Here is a 19,636-nt window from a genome sequence, read left to right as displayed (position 1 = left end):
CAGCAGCGCCCTAGGGCCACGAGCCCTGCGGCGGGAGGGCTGCTTGGCTGGGACACTGCTGGCATTGCCCACCTGGCGGGGATACCGAGGGAGTTCAGCCTGGGAGCTGGGAGGGCTCAGGAGTGAGGGGCACCGGCACAGCTGTGCGCTGGCAGTTGAGGGGAAGGGAGGGACGTACCCAGGCCCGTTATCCCTCACTCAGCAGGCCTTTTATCCCTCACCCTTTATCCCTGCCCAACAGCTGCTGTCTGTCTCCATAGCAATACAGAATACAGAGATTTGTAAAGTCCTGGAACTGTGCTGCCCCCATGTAGGAACAGCAGCAAGGCAGAGACATCCTGCAGCTAGAGCAGGGCCTGGAGCGTGGGGTGCCTGGCTTCTGTCCCCTGGGGGACAAACCTCCACTCCCTCGGCCTCAGTTTCTCCAGCAGTAGAATGAGGGTGACAAAGCGCACACCTTGACCAGGGCCCCAGGGAGCAGCCATTCACGGATGGGCCAGCTCCTTGGATCGCAGGGTGCCTTGTGGTTCTCTGGCCAACACATGCTCACCCTCCCTTGCCCCTGCTGCCAGAAATTCCCCTGGTGCTGAATTGCCTCCCTTTTGCTTCCCTTGAGAAAATTCCATTCACCCCAGTCCTCAGGGAAAACGGTGTTAAGTCCCCCCGCCAGGTAGTGGTAGCGGTGTTAAGGCCCCCCTGCCCCATTAGAGTCTTACTAAGTTTCGCAGCATACAAAGAAAAAGTGGAAGGGTGGAGCCTAGCCCACAGCCCCACCCACAAAGCCTCTATAAAGTCCAATCAGCTGCTCATCTTTCTCCCCAATATGGCTGCTGCTGGAGACCCTAATGCAACAGGTGAGGGTAGTGAGATCCCTATAGCGTGAGAATCCTATTTCCCTGAGAGGTGCTTCTCTGTTTAGTTGCAGCTGCTGGGGTGCAGAGGGGGGCTCCATAGGGTGTCTGCAGGCTGGCCCCATGCCTGTGGGAAGGCTGGCCTCATGGCATTGCTGTTTACAGAGTCTATTTTTAAGCTGCTGTCATTCTGTTCCAAAAGCAGGGTGCACTTTATGGCTTTAAACGCATATGGAGCGCCTGGGTTTTGCCTAAATAAATTATGGGTGTTCCCTGCCTGAGGAATGGATCTAATCCCTGTGTAACTAAATTACCCCATGCTCTACTAATTGGATTGATCATTGTAACTAGTTAATGAACTCCAGCCAATCTTTTCAAACCAGATTCTTTGCTGATATGGAAATAATTATCTACTGACCTGGAGGTTGTGAATCAAATCAGAGGCTTTATTGCAACTCCAGGGGAAATTGTCTTTTCCCTGCCATCTGGCCTGGCTCTCCAGCTGTCCTGATGCCTTGTTAAGGGTGGCAGGGAGGAAATGCTATACAGCGGGGCAGGGCGAGCATCTCTTCTGTCACTAACTAAAGAAACAAAACGAAACACAAATCTCTTGGGTTGCAAACTTCATCCCCAGTGTTAATCAGAAGGTGGAATATGCTGCAAGAGGTCTGCTTGGCCCGTCTGCTCGCTTCCCTGGGGAGGCAGGATGGCCCAATGGTTATGGTGCTGTCTAGGGTGGGGGAAACCCAGGTTATGTCCTTTCTTTGCCCCGGGAGTATGACCAGAGCCTCTCTGTGCCAGTTCTCCTCCTGTGGAATGGGGATCGTTGCATTTCCCAGCCTCACTGGGTGCGTGGGGTAAGAACATGAGAGGCTCCGATACTAACGCTTGGGGGCTGAATACGTGCCTATGACAGACAGCTCAGCAAGGGTGGAAATACCGTCTGTCACTGCCAAAAGTGGTCAGGCAGCTGCTGTGCTGTGATCAGCCACTGTAACAGCTTCCCTAGCGTGCTGTTCCCTTGGCCTCCCTCCCCGCTGCCACTTGTCAGATCTTGGGTTGACAGCACCTTGAGGTGGGGGCTGGCTTTTCGCGGTGGGGGAGGTTTATGGACACAGGGTTTCCAACCCCAAGTGTCCAACAATCCATTCTAGAGCCTGGAGGCCAGTGCAGCCCATTCGATCGCCTGCTCTGACCTGCTGCCTAGCACAGAACAGAGGCTTTCGCCCAGTGCCCCCTGCGTGGAGCCGGAGAGCTAGTGTGTGGCTAAGGCAGCCAGGAGACCCAAGCGATGGATGATCACCCACCGCTGTGGGGAGCTGGGTCCAGGGGTTTAGCCCCAGAACGTTAGCAGGGAGGGGGTTATGTCCCATTGGAATCAGCCTGGCTTTGGCTTCCAGGCGGGTTCTTGTGCCTGGCTTGGCTGGTGACCCAAAATCACCTTCCCGGTCTCTTGGAGGCGCTAAGTAGGCTGAGCTCTGGGTATCTCCCCGGGAGCCTCTTCTCCAGCCCTCGTGGCGGTTGGGCGGCGCCATCTCCGCTTCCTCGGTGTCCTTTTAAAAACGCCCCACCCTAGGCTGGGCCCTGTCCAGAGGGAGAATTGCCCCCCAGCTCCTTGCTGCTACAGCGTGTGAGTGTGGACGGACATGGGTGCGGGGGCCGGGGGCTGTTTGCGGCTCCTGGCGGTGGGGGGGGAATGTGGCTGTCACGAGGCACAGAGGGCCTCAGGTGCTGACCCCCAGCCCAGCTGCAACCCCATCGCCCAGGCCAATGCGGGGCTGGGTTTCAACCTCCGACCCTGCACCCCACCCTTGGGAGACGCCCCGTTCCCTCCCGCTCCTCTCCCAGCCTGGGGCTAGTCACTCCCCCCCCACCCCCCGAGATGCCCGGGCAGCACCGTCTCCCCCCAGCCTCGGGCAGGATTCGAACCCCTGACTCCCCCATGAGCTGCCCCATTTCTGCCCATCCCCCCGGGGCAGGGTTTGAACCCCCCCCCCCCCCCCCAAGATGTCCCTCTGGAGGCCTGTGTCCCACGTGACTCTCTGTGTGTGTGGGGGGGGGGGGGTCGCTTAGCCTGAGCCCCAAAGGATTCTGGGAAATGTCTCCCCACCCCTTCGAGCCCTCTGGCGGTCGGTGTCTCTTTAAAAACAAGATGGCCCCCGGCCCGGCTGCCCCCGCCCGCCACGCCCCTTCCGGGGGGGCGGGGCAGAGTGGCCGGAAGTGGGTCGCGTTTCCAAGATGGCGACTCCCTATGTGACTGACGAGACCGGTGAGTGCGGAAACCGCTTCCGGGAGGGGGGAAGCCCCCCCCCCCCCCAGCTCCGGCCTCATCCCCCCGGGCCCCTCCCCCCAGCTCCGGCCTCATCCCTCCCCAGCTCCTGCCCCCCCCCGCCATGGCCCCTCCCCCCAGCCCCGCCCGCATCCCCCCCAGCTCCGGCCTCATCTCCCCCCCCCCCCCGGGCCGCATCCCCCCGCCCTCCTGCCCCCAGCTCCCCCCCCCCCGCATCCCCCCCCATCCTGCCCCTTGTTCCCCCCCCCCGTGCCTTGGTGTCGTGCAGCCCCCCACTTTGTCCCCTGCCCCCTTAACCAGTCACGTGTCTGTGCCCCCCCCCTTCAGCCTCACTCAGGATCGCGCTGGGCTGTTTCCTCCCTGTGGCCCCCCCGCCCCGAGAAGCCCCATCCCGGGCCGTGGCCTGGGGGGCTGCGCTGGTGGAGGGGCCGCGGGGCAGGCCCTGGGGGTAGGAAGCCCCCTTCCCCTGCGGTAGGACGCGGCTCCAGGACGGCCCCATCGACCCGGCCGCACCGGCGCAGCCTTAGACTAACCCTTCGGAGACCTGACCCCTTGGGTGACCTAATTCCCTCCCCTGCCCTGCGCCTCGGTTTCCCCATCCGAGGGTCCAGAGCTGACCAGGGGCGCGTGGCGGGGAGGAGCTGGTTTTCAGTTCGTCTGTAAACTGTCTGAACGTTGCCAGAGAGACAAGGTGGGGGAGGTGACCTCTTTTATTGGACGGGGGCTCTTGGTTGGCCGTGTCTTATTGAGCAGCCTGTAGGTGAATATTGAAATCACTTTTTCCCTTCCCCCTCTTTAAAATATCCCATCACAGACAAAGATGCTTGTAACGTTTCAGGGAAGTACATTGCCTCCACACAGCGCCCTGATGGGACCTGGAGGAAGCAGAGGAAGGTGAAGGAGGGATACGTGCCCCAAGAAGAAGTGCCGGTGTAAGTCGAATTCTAGTCCTTATGGCTGACCCCCCCCACAGAGCAGGGGAGGGCCTCTGGGATCTCTTGTATGGCCCGTAGTGGGTGGGCTGTTACACAGTCCAACTCCTCACGTCTGGAAACCTTGACAGCTCCTAATGCTGTGAGATTGTCTGCCTCTACAGCACCGAATGTGTGCCTGGAGCTTCAGCCCATTCGGCGGACAGGTAGCCTGCTTCCTCAGCTGGGCTACCCAAGAAAGTGGCACTGGTTTCACTTAAGGTGTGATGTTAAGCTGGTGGGAACTGTTGTGCGTGCACTCTTTTGGATTCGGAGCGGTTTCTTTTGGTTTAGCTTAACCCTGTTCTTAAAGGCCATAAACTAACCTGAAGAAAGCCAGTCTCTCCGCAATAACTGTCCCCATGGGTTTGCACTGGTATAGGTTAAACTGCTACAGTTTTTGCATGTAGGCCTGAGACCCCTCCTTCCTTCAGCTGGCTTCCCTTTAGGGTAACGGCACATTTTACCATTGTCAGTCCTCTCCCGGCCCACCTCTTAGCTGGGTGCAGCGTGACGAGCCAGGCAGTTGTACGTTTGGGGCCTGCTCACTGCTTGGGGTTGCTTTCCCCCAAGGATCCATGGGAGGCTTTGTGGCAGAGTTTGAAACACGTCCTTTAAAAAGAGAGGAGAGCTTAGTGCTCCACAGGCCAGACTAGGTGATCCCAAGGGTGTCTCTGGCTTTAAATCTATGAATTCTCTTCATTCCCTAATGCAAGCCAGGCATTCCTGTCGGCCCCTGGAGTGCTGATCCCAGCTCTTCTCACGTGGCAGAGCATGTTCAGTGAGCTCCCAGGGCATCTGGCTTGGCTTCAGAATTCCCATGTCCCCAGACAGGTAATTAGTGAGCTCGAATGGGGGTCGGGCTTAGCATGGCGCTGTGGATCTACGTCGGCCCCCATGGGGGCTCATCGACTCTCAAACGTGGGACGTGGCTTCCACTCCTCGCTATAACCCAAGGCCAATTGGCTGTCAACTTTCTAGGCTTCCAGATTGAGCCACAAAGTTTTGGGAATGTGGCCATTCGTTGGAGTCGAACCTGCCATCTCCAAACCCTTTGGGGAATACTAAAGATGGCCTCCCTGCCCCCGTCTCTCGAGGCATTGCCCTGCCTCAGAGGGAGTCTCTGCATTGGGAATCCTGTGAGGTGTTTTCAGCATGCTAGTGCTGTACTCACACACCAAACATCCTCGCACTGGCCCAGCGTGAGCTGATCTGAGAGGGGCCACAGGGCAGCAAACCTCCTGTCTCCCATTGGGCCACATCTGTTAGGAACGGTGAAACAGAGGCTGTCCCATGTTTCCAAATCAAGCCCCTTGAAAATCCCCCCCCCAGCCCAGCGCCCCCTCGGCTGTAATGATTTATAACCATGTGTATGTACTGTTGGGTTACATCGTGAGATCTGAGTCTTTTTTCAGGTGCCTGACCAACTTTGACCCCTTCTTATACCATAAGATGTAACCTGGCGGTATGTATTAACTCCCCTTATAAATCATTCTGGTGGGTGGCTTCGGCAGGGCTCCGGATGAGTCCTGCCTGCGAGGATAACCTCAGCTGGCATTGCTAGTCTCAGGCATAGAGCTCAGGTACTCGCAAACAGTGCTCAAATCCTGTAATGTTCGAAGTGTGTCTGTTCCGTGGAGGCTCACTCCTCAGGTCCTGGGCGTCTCCTCCCGCCCTGAGGGTGGCGGCCAAGTGCTGTGATTCCTTTGCCCTTTAGAGTTCTCACTCAGTGATGCTGCTGTTCTGTGGGGCCTGAAGAGTGGGGCTGAGCGCTCATGACTCATTGGGTGGTGATTGGACCAGTGGGTTCTCAGCACCTCTTGCGGTGGGCTGGATCTGCAGGGGCATGGCCTTGCGGCTCTGGGTGTGTCCAAAGCGCCGCTGCAATGGGATTAGAGAGCGCTGGAGCTGATGGCTGCCGCATGTACCAGCTGACTGGCTCCTGTTCTTTGTGTGTGGGAGAGGAAAGTCCTGATGGATTTTGTTCTGTGCAGGTATGAGAATAAGTATGTGAAGTTTTTCAAAAGCAAACCAGACCTGCCCCCTGGTCTGAGCCCCGAGGCCAACGTGCAGCCAGGCAAGCAGGCCGCCAAGGCGGAGAGCGGCGAGACAGGACTGTCCAAGACAGCCAAGAGGAACTTGAAACGTAAGGAGAAGAGGAAGCAGCAGCAGGAGAAAGGGGAGAGGGAGACAGACGAACTGATCCAGTCGCTGGAGAAGGCCACCCTCTCGGGGGGCAGCAGCAGGGACAGGCCCCCCCCAGGGGATGGTAAGTCGGCCCCACGGCAGCAGCAGGCCTGCGGTGGAAAGGCCCTGGGGGACGGGGACTCCTCAGCCTCTGAGAAAACAAAGAAGATGAAAAACCTGCAAAAGAAGCTGCGGCAGGTGGAGGAGCTGCAGCGGCGGCTGGACTCCGGGGAAATAAAGCAGCTGACGGCAGAGCAGCTGGAGAAGCTGGCGCGGCGGAAGGCCTTGGAGGAGGAGCTGGAGGACCTGGAGCTGGGTTTGTAGGGGGTGGGGGGTGGGCCGGGGGGAGACTCTGACCCAGACTCGGTGCACGCAGGGTGAATGAGTTCTGCCAGCTGTGCTGACCAGAGCCCCAGCTGCCCTGCTGGTCTCTGCTGGGTTTTTGGTTGGGTGCTGCCCGGTTTTTAAGAACAATTTTCCCGGCTATCGATGTTAGAAACTCGACAACTCTTCACGCACCTCTCTCCTTTTCCATTGTTTTATTTGGGGGGTGGGGGGAGGGAAGGCTGGGGATGTTGTTGGGATGGGGTGGGCGGGGCTAGCACCCCATGGCTGTTTCCCCAGCCCCGTAGGATTCCCAGGTCCTCAGTGTTCTGTGTTCCAGCCACTCACTCCTCCTTTGATTTTTAAAAATGACGCAATAATAAAATTGCAGCAGTGACCTCGGCATCTGGGATTTTGTTTTGCCTTCAAGCCAAGCTGCCTTCGGGCCCCTGCAGAGTCTTGCCGGCTTCTCTGGAGAGTCTGTGCTCTGCGTGCTGGAGGGAAAGCTGAGGCGCCTGCCCCTCCCTCAGGAGAACACGCCCATCCTCCTCACTTCAGCCCCACAGTGTGGTAAAGGCCTACCCAGAATGCATGGCTACCCAGGGTAGATTGTGTAGCTTTCTGGAATATATGCTTGCTCTGCGTCTTCCATGATCTGATGAGCAGAGAACTAGTAAACAGTTGCTGGCCCTTAACGTATCTTCATCAGCATCTGAGACAGCACCCACTGGAGTGACCCACAGTGGTGGTTTCAGGCTCTCTGCAAACTCGGGAAGGTGCTGCTCCAATTTCTAGATCCAATTTTCCAAGTTTTTTCTGTGCAAGTCTCGCTGCTAAAGCCTCCTATAAATGAAAGAAGAGTCGGGGGCTGAGGCTGAAGAACCATCGGGAGCGGGGGCTGACTGCCCCGGCTAGTCCTTAGCGCACCCCTAGGAAGGTGAGCACAGCCCCTGGTGTGTTGGGGGTATATTGGTGTAAGAGTAACTGGCTTGAGCACGGGGACCTGTTCTGCCTGGCACTGGCCACCAGGGGCTCTGTAGGGCCCGTCTAGTCCCTCGAGTGTGGTGGGCAGCCCTGGTGCTGCCTGTCCCCCTGCGGCGCGGGCAGGGGGCCCGCGAGAGCGAAATCTGAGCCGCCTCGTCTGGTTGTGCAGTGCGGGCCCGTGGGCGGGTTCTGCCAGCCCAGCGTCAGCGGGAGCCAGGAACGCTTGGCCTTAGAGTGCAGGCGGGGGTGGGTGTTGCGTTTTGGGGGGTGCGGGAGGCCAAGCCGCAGTGTAGCGCTGCTGGAGAGATGAGGGAGTCGGGGGCCTGGGTGGGCGGGTGTGTCCTACTCCTGCCGACACCGAATGAAGCTTTGGATCCCGTTGATTTGTGTCTCTTTTGGGGAGTGGGTTGCGAAGGGCTTTAAACAAAACCCTTCTGGGATTGTTGGTGGCTTCGGCGGGAGCTGAGGGAGCGAGGCCTCGATCCCCTTTGACTGGGCTCTCCAGGACACGGTCCACGGCTCCTGCTCCCCTTCGCCTTGCTCTCAGAAACAGCTGGAGAGTTTTGGCTGAAATTCCCCCAGAGAATTCAGCAGGAGGCAGATGCCGGGTGTGGGAAATTTCAGCTCGAGCTGAAATGTAAAGCTTAGCCAAGTTCTAAGCCATGAAAACAGGGTCTTGTAATGGGAAAGGTTGGAAGACCTTGATAGGTGGTGCTAATGGACAATGGTGACTGGCCTGGACATGACCCCAATGCCTAGATCCCCCTGGCCTGTTTGTCTCCTCCAGTGCCCAGGCCCTGGCAGTGCCTGTCTGCCTTGGGTTTGTGGGGATGCTGGTGGGAGCTCCCGGGGGCAGGTATTCTGTATTCGTGCAGCATGCTGGGCCCCGAGCACCTCTGGGGTGTAAATAATACAGGGCCGAGTCTTCTGCAAGTCACAGCTCTGCCTGCGGCCACCCGCTATTGACCAGCCAACCCCTCTTCGGTTCAGTGCGCAGACGGGTTGCGAGAACAGTTCTGCCACCAGCATCCTTCCCTGCCTGCCTTGCGAACTAGCTGGGACTGATCGCCCGTGTGCGCTCCCACACCGCAGGGCCAGTTCGCTTCAAGAGCAGCTCAGTGGACCCCTCGGCATCGGGTCAGCATCTCCCCTCTGTCTGCTCCTGCCCTGGGGCTGTGACGCGCTGACGCACTCTGGGTTGTTGGTGCAGCCGGGTGTTCAAAGGGCCCGGACGGGAAGCTCCAGCCCCATTAACGGGCTGTAAGTGGCCTGCAGAGCGTGGCTCAGAATCAGCTTGGCCTGTAGGTCCCACAGAGTCAGCGCGTTAGCACGGCCAAGGAGAGGTGGCGCAGTGGGCGTGGGGTGCCTGGTGGGGGGGAGCAGGGTTCTAGTTCCGAGTCGGCCTCCGGAGACCTTGGGCAGGTGATTTGGCAGTGCCTCAGTTTCCCCAGTTGCGCAGTAACACAACAGCTGCTAGAGCGACTCAGAGTCAGGGTCCATCTCGCCCCATATCTCCCAGCAGAAGACCCTGCAAGGGGTAGATGTGGGGACATCTGCCCCCTTGTTCCTCAGCCAGCATGGGGAGAGCGATAGATGGCAAAGGGGGTGGGAACTGTGCAGACCCCGTGGTCTCTGGTGTCCTGGTGTGGGGTGAGGGTTGCCAGGGGCAGCAGCCCCCCTGTGTCTCATGGGAATGATATGTCCCTCGTCCCCCTGACAGATGGCTGAGTCATCCCTCCCTTGCCCTTAAAGAGCTGCAGCTGTGGGGCCAGGACAGCAGCCCCCTGTGCATGACCCAGGCTGGCGGGTTTTTGGGTAGTGATGGGTCTTTAGGGCACAGAGGGGGTGCCTGACTGAAAGCTGCACCGAACACAGCTTGTCTCGCTTGCTGCCATAGCGAGAGGAGCGTGACTAAGCCGGAGAGATGCCAGCGTGACTGGCTTGGGTCTGGTCAGTGTCACCGCGTGGGTGGGCAGGGGGGGTGTGCAGCGGTGGGGCTGCTCTGCAGGGCCTGGTCAGCGGGAGCGTCTCCTGGATGCGCAGAGGACACTTTGTTACCAGGGTGGCTGCCTCTTTGGGAAACTGAGGCACAGAAGGGGTGGGGGGTGGGGGTGACTTGCCTAAACTCCTGCAGTGAGATAGCAGCAGGTCTGGGAACAGAACCCAGGTGTCCTGGCTCTCACTCTGCCTGTGGTAACCCCTAGACCGCGTGGCTGTGTGGGGCCAAAGCAAGGGGAGAGCAGGATCCTGCCAGGCTTGGCCTGTGGGAGGCTGGGGGTGGCAGAAGTGGCATGAACCCGCCATGGGCTGCGGCCTGGGGCCCACAGCTGTGTAAATACCTGCCCATGTGCCAGCTCCTGCCCCACCTCTAGGGGGCGGAGGGGGGCTCACTAGCTTATTCGGGACTCTTGTTGGCTGTGAGACCGGACTCCTCGCAGAGCCTCTGGGCCGTGAGTGGCCCCGGGCTGGCTGGGAAGCAGACGGTTCTTGGCCTTTCCCCGGGCTATACAGCGGCCGGGGCACGTGGCTCCGTTCCACCGCTGAGCTTGGCGCTGGGCATGAAACCCCTCGCTGCGTCTATTCGAGCTGAGCCGGTATCGGTGCTTGGGGTGACCTGATTGGCCCCCCAACCCAGTTGGGGGTGGGGAGGGCACAGGCTAGCCCGTTTCCCTGCAGCTCCTTCTGACTGTGGGAACCCGTTAGCATTGTTTTGAGAGTGGGGTCCCTGTAAGTCGGGTGCTGGGAGAACACAGAGACCAGGTCCTGTCCTGGAGAGCTAAAGGCACAGACCCAGGTGGAAATGGGGAAACTGAGGCACAGTGCTGGGAAAGTGACTTGCTGAAGAGCAAGTAGAACACAGGGGTCCGGACTCCCACCCTGGCGCTCTAACCACTGGGCAGTGGGAGGAAAGCAGCTGAGCGGGTTGGAGCAGGAGCCGGGGCTGGGATACAAAGGCCATGTGTCATCCCCCGGCCAGCTCCCCCTCCAAGCTGCGCTCTCCCGCTCAGTGATACGCCTCCCCCGCCCGGCCTGTTAGCTCTGCCAGACCAGTCATCGCCCGCCTGCAGTTCCTGGCAGTGCTGGCTCACTGACTGCCCCTTGCCCAGCCGCTCGCCCATGCCAATTGAACCAGCCCAAGGCGGGGGCGAGCCCCAGGGACCTGAATGGCCATGGGGGTGTTTGTTCGGCTTTTGTGCTTGAAGGTTAAACTCTTTCCTGGGGGCTAGGCTGGGCTGGCAGATGGCCTGGGGTGGGGTGGCTGGAGGAAGTGCTGCTCAGGGGGATTGGGGGGGGAGTTGGGACTCCTAGCTTCTGACCCCAGAGCTGGGGATAGTAGTGGTTAGAGCAGTGGGGGCTGGGTGCCAGGACTCCTGGGTTCTGGCCCTAGCTCTGGGAAGGGAGGGGGCTCGCCTGAGTTAGAGCAGAGCAGGGAGTGGGATTCAGGGCTCCTGCGTTCTGTTTCCTGGAGTGGGGAGGCCGAATGGTTAGAGGGGGGCAGGGCCTGGGCAGATTCGGAGTTAGGACTCCGGGTCCTCAGCATGTTTCGGGGGAGGGGTCTGAATGAGTTCTATCGGGGCGTTTATACTCTATTCTGGAGACCCACTTCAAGCTCCAGCCACTAACTTACCCAAGGTGGCACAGTGAAAGGTCCTGCCCCTCTCTGCCTCAGTTTCCCTCTGGTACGGCCCTCTTTCTCCCACTGTGCCCTGATCCCAATGCTGCGCCTCATTCCCATTAGCCCCGCAGGGCTGGTGTGGTGCCAGATTCTGATCCCCCTGGCCAGGCTGCATCTCCCTGTCAGCTGGTGATGGCAGGAGCCCTGGAGCCGCGCCCTGATGGTTTTCTCAGCTGGGGAGTTGGCAGGAGCCGGCAGCATGGAAAATACCCGTCGTTCAAAATAGCAAATGTGGGGCAGAAGGAGGGAGCTGGGGTGTGGGAGCCGGTGTCCTGGCCCTCCCGCACTGCTGGTCTTCCCCATCTGCCTCCCTACATCCCTCTGCAGCTTCAGCCGGGGTGGGGTTCTGCCTGTCTACGGGCTCGGGCAGCTCTGCTGTGCAGGGGTTAACAGCTGCCACGTTCCACCCCAGAGGTGGCTGCATTTCAGTGGTGGAGGAACTGATTGCTATGTGGACTCATTGGCCCTTGTAACTTTTATCATGGCTAGGTCCTGTCCTTAGTCCTATACATATCTAACCCCCTTTAATCCAATGCCTCTGTGCTATCCTGTTGCAGTGAGTTCCCCAGGTTAATTGTCCCATCACACCCCAATTCTTTCCCCCTTTCTGCAGGTGAGTGGAGGGGAAGGGGGGACCCTTGAACTGCCCTGGTGCCCTCCTCAACATGCTGTGAAAGGGGGGGAGCTTTAGACTCAGGCTGCCCAGCAGCTGGTTGTGTAATGAGCTACCCATTCCCAGGTGTGCGTGTGGGGCGCACATTGCCATGGCTGCGGCTGATTCCCTGGTGCCCGGTCCTGGGGGGAACAGGGTGTGACGAAGTGCAACTGTTCTTAATGTTCTTTCTGAATACGGTGTGGGTGCCTCAGTTTCCCCTATGCATTTCTTAAGTACCTAGGTGGTGGGATAAGGGGGTGCGATTGTTGCAGAGCCCTAGAGGGCCAGTGTGATGGTGTCTGCATAGAGAATGGCCAACATCCTGTCTCCTAGCCACTGATGGCCTGGGGCCCTCCCCTGCAAGGTGCCAACTGAAGGGGTTGGAGAACAAAGAGAGCAGGTGGCTTCCTGGCCTGGGAAAGAGACAAAGGCCGGAGGAGGGGCTGGAGAGTTCAGTTTGGAGCTGGCTGGGGAAAGCAAGCCCTGCCCCCCAAGATGGGGCTGACTGAGGGGTCCTGTTCTCTGCACCTACAAGCTCTGTGTTAGACCATGTCCCTGTCGTCTAATAAACCTTCTGTTTTACTGGCTGGCTGAGAGTCACGTCTGACTGCGAAGTTGGGGGGCAGGACCCTCTGGCTTCCCCAGGACCCCGCCTGGGCGGACTCGCTGTGGGAAGCGCACGGAGGGGCAGAGGAGGCTGAATGCTCCGAGGTCAGACCCAGGAAGGTGGAAGCCATGGAAGCTTCTTGCCCTGCAGACAGGCTGCTCCCAGAGAGGAGGGTCCCCCAGAGTCCTGCCTGGCTTTGTAGGGAGCAGTTCCAGAGCATCGCCCAGGGACCCCATGACACAGGGGCCGGAGACAGAGAGGGGAGACTGACCACGCTTGTCCTGAGGGATGGGCCCCGGGGCCTTGCTGGGAGCCCTGGTCCTTTGCTGCAGTTCTCCTGGCAGCTGTTCTGAGGGGCAGGTTTGCTGGGCAGGGAGTGAGTCTGCGAGGAGAATGGGCTGCCGCGACCCGGCCGGCGACCCGGCCGGCGCCCCGGGGCATCAATGGGGCCAGAGCCCAGCTGGCGCGACCTGGTCGGCGCCCCACTGACTTCACCAGCTTTACACCCATTGGGGTCCTGGGGGATGGGTCCCAGCCAGTTCCTAGGGGCACGTTGCAGACCCCCAGCAGCTGACCCCAGTGTTGGGTGTCCGGCTGGGAGCCAGTGGGCTGGAGAGATCCCGGTGTGGGAGGGGCTGGGGCTGTCCCGTCTGGGGGCAGAGGGTTAATTCTACTGGCTTGTTGAACTCCACCTTGCCCCCAGGGTTAGGCCAGGGGGACACCTGAGAGCATCCCACATGAGTGACCCTGGGCTGGGCCTGGGCAGCATCTTACAGGGAGAGTACGCAAGTGGAAACTGAGGCCGGGGGGGGGGAGGCATGGTTGTCCCAGGGTCACGCAGCAGAGCCAGGATTAGAACCCAGGAGTCCTGTGTCCTACTCTGGTGCCCAAACTGCTCAGGGCAGAGACCGTCCCGTGCTCTGTGTCTGCAGCACCTGGCCTAACGGGCCCTCGGTCCATCCTGCAGACAGGAACCGCCAGCCCGCTGGGGAAGGGGTTAACTGTCCGTCTCCCCCCCCACCCCAGGGGCTCTGGCCTGCGGTTGCAACATGGTTTAGTTTGGAATGAGTCATCGGGGCTGTTCAAGGTTTATAAACTTGGGAAAGGGGCGGGAGGGCTGGAGAGGAGCGAAGGGCCGCAGGAACCCGGCGGGCAGGAGGGGACAAGGGACAAGGCCCAGAAAGACGGTTTCCAAGGGCTCTGAGGAGTATCTAGTGCCCCCCCCTTGGAAACCGCCGTTTGCCGCTGCGGCTGGAGGCTCAGGGGAGGATGACTGGGCTGGAGCTGCTCTGCCAGGTCTGTGCCCTCGCCCTCTTCGCCCGCGCCACTGCCAGCGACCCCTCGGAGGAGCAGGAAGCCGTGGTGAGTCGGGGCTGGGGCTGGTCTCCTGCCCCGAAGGGAGCGTGGCGGGGGACCGGGGATGGGGCGGAATGGTTTGCTGAGCAAAGTGAGAGGCAAGTGCTGAGAAACTGCCCAAGGGAAGCTCTGCCGGTGCCCCCAATCCCCACCCACAGCCCCCTGCTATCCCATTCCTGAGATCCCCCTGCTCTGCCGGTGCCCCTCACTCCCGACCTGCAGCCCCCTGCCATCCCAGCCCAGGACTCCCTGCATGCCCCCGAGCTCTATCGGTGTCCCTTACTCCTGCCCCACAGCCCCCTGTTATCCCAGAGCTGGGGCTTGGGACGCTCCCCCAGCTGCTGCTCACACCGACCCTGATCTGACGGTCCCCCGGGGCTCCCCAGCCCAACCCTGCCAGGGTTCCCACGCCAGCCCTGAGACCTCTTCCAATCTGTGCTGGGGACGGGGGCGACCTACCAGTGCAGGGCCCCCCCACATGCCAGGGGCCTTGCAGCGTGGCTGGTCTGTGCCCCTGCGGCTAACGGGACATGGCAGCGAACCTAGGCTGGACATGGGAAGGGGGCCCTGTCCCCGGCTGGGACAGAAGGCCAATCTCACCGCCTGGCCAGGCCCCCCGCTGACGCGCCAAGCAGGCCGTGGGAATTTCCTGTCGGCTTGTTCACCCAGCTGTGCGGGCCACGTAGGCCTGGTGGCCAGGACGCCTGGGTTCTATCCCTGGCTCTGGGAGCGGAGTGAGGTCTAGTGGTTAGAGCAAGGGGCCTGGGAGCCAGGACTGCGGGGTTTTGTCCCCGGCTCTGGCACTGACCCAAGGCAAGTCTCTTCCCCCCTGCCTCAGTTTCCCCATTTGTATAATGAAGACAATGATCCCCCACACACGCTACGGGGGACTGTGAACCTTAATTAAGGGGACAGCATTTTGAGCTCCTCAAAGCATGATGGGAAATGCCAGCCCCTAAGTGCCCCAGCATGAGCTCACGCAGCTCCTCTCCTGCCAGGCCCAGAGCCTGGAGGCGGCGCCGCACCCCTCTGGTCAGGGCCCCGTTTCCCACCTGCGTAGCGATGCCCAGGTCCCTGGTGACCGACGGGGGGGGCAGGAAGTGTCCTGCTGACCCATGTCCCGTCACCCCCCAGCGTTACCTGCGGCAGTTCGGGTATTTGCAGAAGCCGCTGGAGAGGCTGACGGAGGAGTTCACCGACGCCGAGCTGACCGAGGCCATGAGGTAAGGCGGGCGCCAAGCGCCCTAGGAGGGGACAGGGCCGGGCTGGGGCACGTGGGCAGAGCGGGGCCTGGGCGTGGCGTGTGCGTGATCAGTGCCACGCTGTCCCCTGCGCGTGCTGCGCCATGTCAGAGAGGGGATGCCACCGGGTGCCCTTGGCTGGGCCGTACCCAGATGTTCCTGGCGCCCTCCCCAGCCTGCGCCGGGGGGAACCCGTCTCCTTGAGGCTGCATGTGGGGGTCCCCTTCCCTCGAGCATCACCGCCCCAGCTGACCCTGCTGTCTGTGCCCCCCGTGTCCAGGTCTTTCCAGCTGGCCTCCGAGCTGCCCGCCACCGGCCTCCTGGATGATGCCACCCTGGCGCAGATGAGGCAGCCGCGCTGCGGGGTCGAGGACCCCTTCAACCAGAAAACCCTCAAGTACCTGCTCCTGGGTGAGGGCGGACGGACTGTGCGTGACCCGATGCGCCCGGTGGGGGTGGGGGGAGCTGAGTGCCGGGCCGCCTGGTGGGGTCGGGGGCACAAGGTGCTCAGCGCCCCATGGTGGGGGGAGTTCTCTGTTCTGCAGACCCTGGAGTCAAATGAGGGGCTTGGGGGTCCAGCTGGGTCTGGCCGGAGCTACTTTAAGGCGTTAGGGCCATGTGGGGTTGGGGTCCAGGTGCCGGCGCTAGGGATGGGCGGGGGTCAAGTCGGCGTTACGGGGCTAGGCCCAGAGGTGGAAGTTAGGGGGATGGAGCCAGGATCAGGGTGTCCCTTCGACCCCGAATGCCAGGGCAGTGAGGGGCCGGTGCTCTCCTGCCACCGGGCACTGAGGGCTAGAGGCCGGGTCCCGGCATCCCCTGTGGCCTCGGAAGGGGGCTGGTGGCTCCCACCCCTTCCCCGCTGGCACAGCCGCTCCCCTCCCTCTGCCCCCCAGGCCGCTGGCGCAGGAAGAACCTGACCTACAGGATCTACAGCTCCACGCCGGACATGGCGGCCAGCGCTACCCGCCGGGCCATCCAGGCTGCCTTCCGGTACTGGAGCGACGTGGCCCCGCTGACCTTCCGGGAGGTGCGGCACGGCACGGCCGACATCCGCCTCTCCTTCCACGGTGCCTACTCCTGGACCTGCTCCCGCCCCTTCGACGGACCTGGTACACGGAGCCGCCCGGGGCAGGGGTCGGGGACGGGAGACCTCCCCTCGAGGTGCCGCACTGAGCGGGAGGGGCGCGCCCCCCGGCAGGCCGTGCTGCCCGCAGTGTGCGGCAGGGAGCGGGGCGGGGGGCTCCGTCGGGCTGGGGGGGCCGCCCTCATGTCGCGTCTCTGGGCGCAGGGAAGGTGCTGGCTCACGCCGACGTCCCCGAGGAGGGCACGGTGCACTTCGACGAGGACGAGCTGTGGACGGAGGGGACGTACCGCGGTGTCAACTTGCGCATCATTGCGGCCCACGAGATCGGGCACGCCCTGGGCCTGGGCCACTCCCGCTACCCCGCCGCCCTCATGGCCCCCGTCTACAGTGGCTACCGGCCCCACTTCCGCCTGCACTTCGACGACATCGACGGCATCCGGGCCCTGTACGGTGAGGGATGCCGGGATCTCCCCAGCCCGGGTCCTTCCCCCTCCCACACCACTATCCCACTGGCTCTGTCCCCCCCCCCCCCCCCCCAAGTCCTGCTGGGCCTGGTATCCCCACCCCCTCTGGTGTTCCACGGGGGACCCCACTCCTCCTTGCCAGGCCCCACCTCCTGCCCCATGTCTCCCGCGGGTCTGGGTCCAGCTCCCCTTCCCCCCATGCCCTCCTGGAGCCCCTTCATCCCCCGCCCGGTCTGTAGTGGGCCAGAATAATCACTGTCTGGTGTTACTTTAAGGCAAAAAGACTCCGGCAGTGACGCTGTCTGGGACCCTGCCGAGCCTGTCGCCCACCTCCCCCAGCCTGCCGCCCGGGAAGGTGCCCGACCCCTGCACCGACGGCTTGGACGCCCTGATGTTCGGTGAGCCGGAGGGGCTCTTTTGTGGGGGGATTCCCAATGGGCCATGAAAGAGAAGGAACCGAAGCCCCCTGGATTCTCCAGGGTTGGCACCTGGGGACGGAGACAGATGCCGGGTGTTCCGGGAGAGCTGCCCAGGGAGGGACTGAATTAGACGTGAACATAAAATAATTGAGCCAACGGGCATGGGAACCGGGCCACCCGTTGCCGCCAGCCTGAGCTGAAATGGAGCGTTCGGCGGGATGGGGCCCTGAGCAGGACGAGTGGGTTTATGACCCTTTGGCGAGTGGTGGGGGCCGGGCAGCACCCACCTAAAACTGAGCCTGTGCCCCCTCTGCTCACTGCTGAGGAACTAACGGTCGCCCACCCTGTGCCGTGTCCCTGGTTCCGCGTTCAGCGTGGGCTCAGCCCAGAGCCTGTGTAAACCCCACGCCAGCGGCACGAGCGTTTGCCAGCCCAGCCCCGGGAGCTAAAACATGTGTGCGAACCAGGGCAGCCCAGCCCCCGTTTGCAGCAGGGCCTGGGGCTGGGCCCCGACTTCTGTGCCATCGTTGCGGGGGCCCCAGGCCGCGCCGGCTCAGGGGATGCCGAGCGAGGAAATAGATTTTGGGGCCAATTCACATTGCGACCCATCTCTGTATAAAGACAAGCATGCGTCATTGCTCCAGGCCGCACAGCCCTCCCGCCAGCGCCCCACATCTGTGAGGTTGGGGGCAGCCCACGGGGCATTAACCCTTTGCTCCCCTCTGCCTCCCAGGCCCTTATGAGCAGACCTACGCCTTCAAGGGGGGCTATGTCTGGACCGTGACGGATTTCGGGACTGGCCCCCTGAAGGAGATCCCGGCCCTATGGAAGGGGCTCCCCGAGCGGCTGGACGCGGCCGTGCACTCCCCCCGCACCGGCCGGAGCTACTTCTTCAAAGGTGGGACAAGCCTTGCCAGGGAGTGTCAAAAGGGAGATGGGGGTGTTAGAACCAGTGGGGGATGGGGAAGGGTAGGTTGGGGGGGCTGGCTCCTGCCCCGTGGGCTTATGGGCCCAGCTTTGGGCACCATTCTGCATCGCAGAGACGCCCCCGCTTCTGCCGCAGGTGACAAGGTCTGGCGGTACCGAGGCTTCCAGCTGGACCCCGGCTACCCCAAGGCCCTGACCCGCGTCCCGGCCAAGATCGACGCTGCCTTCTACTGGCCAGTGAACAAGAAGATTTTCCTCTTCAAGGTAGGCGCCGGGGCCCGGGTGCTGCTGGTCTCTCAAGGTCCCCAGCCCGGGTGCCCCCTCCCGCCCCGGCCTCCCCTCTGGCCCCTGAGCCAGGCCGCCCCTCCCCCGGCCCAGGCGACCTCGGCGCACTGCGGCTTTAGGACCCAGCAAGCGGAGCCGGCTGGGGCAGGAATTCCCAGCCCCGCCCCTTTGCCATGCCAGCCCCTTGGGGCAGGGAGCTCCGGGACCCGCCTTTCGCCTTGTTCCCATGGTGCCCAGCTGCCTCCGTCCTGAGGGCGGGTTGATCCCAGGACAGGAGGACGCTGGTTGGCTGGCAAAGATTCCGACAGGGCAGGCATAACTAGTCGGCCAATGGCAACGCAGCCCCGGTATTTGCAGGACCACACCCCTCCTCATGGGCTATATAATAGAGCCTGGGCCCAGAGCATCCTGGGAAGTGTAGTTCACCTCCTGCAGTGGCCATTTGCACGCTGGTCCTGAGGAACTCCCTCCGCCCCGCCCCAGCATCCTGCCAGATGCATTCTGGGAGAATCCTTCTGGCACATTGTTGGCTCCAAGCCAGGCGCTGGGCGAAGGGGGCCCCCCAGCTGGCATGGGGGAGGGGACCTAGCCCCGGAGACCCGAGCCGCCAGCACCCCTCTGCTTTGCCTCCCTGCGCAGGGCACCGGCTACTGGCAGTGGGACGAACTGGCCTGGAGCGACTTCAGCGGCTACCCCCAGAAGATCTCCAAGCTGTTCACCGGGGTGCCCTCCCACCTGGACGCGGCCGTGGCCTGGGAGAACGGCCGGGTCTATTTCTTCCAGGGGGCCCAGTACTGGCGGGTCAACACGCAGCTGCGGGTGGAGAAGGGCTACCCGCTGAGCACGGCCGAGCGCTGGATGCACTGCGAGGCCTAGGCGCCCCCGCGGGATGGGCCCAGGCGCCCTGGGATCGGGGCCAAGGGGATGGAGAAGAAAAGGGGGGGAGGGGTTTTTAACGGGCCAGAGGCGCCACCTGCAGGCAGCTGGCGGGAACGGCTCAGGGACAGGACATTGCGGGGGATGGGTGCCTTGCCTGGGCATTGTACCCCGGGGAGCCCCTGCTCCCTCCCTGCACAATAAACCCCATCACCAGGGCACGGGCAGAGCGTCATGGGGACCCTGCGAGCTCTGCGCCAGGGCAGCATGGCGGTGGGCCTCCTAGGAGTGACTGATGATGGGGGCTCGGCTGTTTTCTGCCCCCCTGTCGCCACACCAGCCAGCCCGCCCTGGAAATCCAGCACCCCCCGCCGTGGCGAACCCCAGCCCTGAGCTGCTTGGCCCCTGGGGCCCTGCTGAAGGGGGCAGAACCAGCGCC

At 62.1% G+C, this 19,636-nt stretch overlaps 2 protein-coding genes across 11 annotated transcripts; both read left to right on the top strand.

Annotated features, from left to right (window-relative positions):
- Positions 1 to 781: 781 nt before the first annotated feature.
- On the top strand, positions 782 to 7,020 carry PYM1 (PYM homolog 1, exon junction complex associated factor). Of its 10 annotated transcripts, none has more exons than XR_005223113.2 (4): positions 812 to 854; positions 3,980 to 4,073; positions 5,528 to 5,577; positions 6,107 to 6,257. XR_005223113.2 is itself a non-coding variant. In XM_027827294.3 (3 exons), the coding sequence occupies exons 1-3, from the start codon at positions 824 to 826 to the stop codon at positions 6,621 to 6,623; spliced, it is 666 nt and encodes a 221-aa protein (XP_027683095.2). In that variant the 5' UTR covers positions 782 to 823; the 3' UTR covers positions 6,624 to 7,020. The 10 variants fall into 10 exon arrangements, 4 of the variants coding, with proteins under 4 accessions (XP_027683095.2, XP_037740005.1, XP_037740003.1 ...); XR_005223112.2 differs by having other exon boundaries at positions 830 to 854; positions 3,956 to 4,073; XR_005223110.2 differs by lacking the exon at positions 812 to 854 and adding an exon at positions 3,059 to 3,120.
- Positions 7,021 to 13,663: 6,643 nt separating this feature from the next.
- Positions 13,664 to 19,415, top strand: MMP19 (matrix metallopeptidase 19). The gene is made up of 9 exons (XM_037883897.2): positions 13,664 to 13,907; positions 15,036 to 15,124; positions 15,423 to 15,553; positions 16,036 to 16,251; positions 16,431 to 16,676; positions 16,966 to 17,088; positions 17,843 to 18,007; positions 18,173 to 18,300; positions 18,961 to 19,415. The coding sequence occupies exons 1-9, from the start codon at positions 13,815 to 13,817 to the stop codon at positions 19,195 to 19,197; spliced, it is 1,428 nt and encodes a 475-aa protein (XP_037739825.1). The 5' UTR covers positions 13,664 to 13,814; the 3' UTR covers positions 19,198 to 19,415.
- The last annotated feature ends 221 nt before the right edge of the window (positions 19,416 to 19,636 follow it).

The sequence above is a fragment of the Chelonia mydas genome, chromosome 20 (genome assembly GCF_015237465.2).
Source record: "Chelonia mydas isolate rCheMyd1 chromosome 20, rCheMyd1.pri.v2, whole genome shotgun sequence".
Lineage (NCBI taxonomy): Eukaryota > Metazoa > Chordata > Testudines > Cheloniidae > Chelonia > Chelonia mydas.
Note: the sequence above shows the minus strand (reverse complement) of the source record. Positions and strands in the feature narration are given on the sequence as shown.

Coding starts and splice junctions, on each gene's coding strand:
- PYM1 (XM_027827294.3), top strand. CDS start 824: ATGGCTGCTGCTGGAGACCCTAATGCAACAG. Junction 855..3,955: donor TGGAGACCCTAATGCAACAG/GTGAGGGTAGTG, acceptor ATCCCATCACAG/ACAAAGATGCTTGTAACGTT. Junction 4,074..6,106: donor CCCCAAGAAGAAGTGCCGGT/GTAAGTCGAATT, acceptor TGTTCTGTGCAG/GTATGAGAATAAGTATGTGA.
- MMP19 (XM_037883897.2), top strand. CDS start 13,815: ATGACTGGGCTGGAGCTGCTCTGCCAGGTCTGTGCCCTCGCCCTCTTC. Junction 15,125..15,422: donor GAGCTGACCGAGGCCATGAG/GTAAGGCGGGCG, acceptor CCCCGTGTCCAG/GTCTTTCCAGCTGGCCTCCG. Junction 16,677..16,965: donor CGGCATCCGGGCCCTGTACG/GTGAGGGATGCC, acceptor TGTTACTTTAAG/GCAAAAAGACTCCGGCAGTG.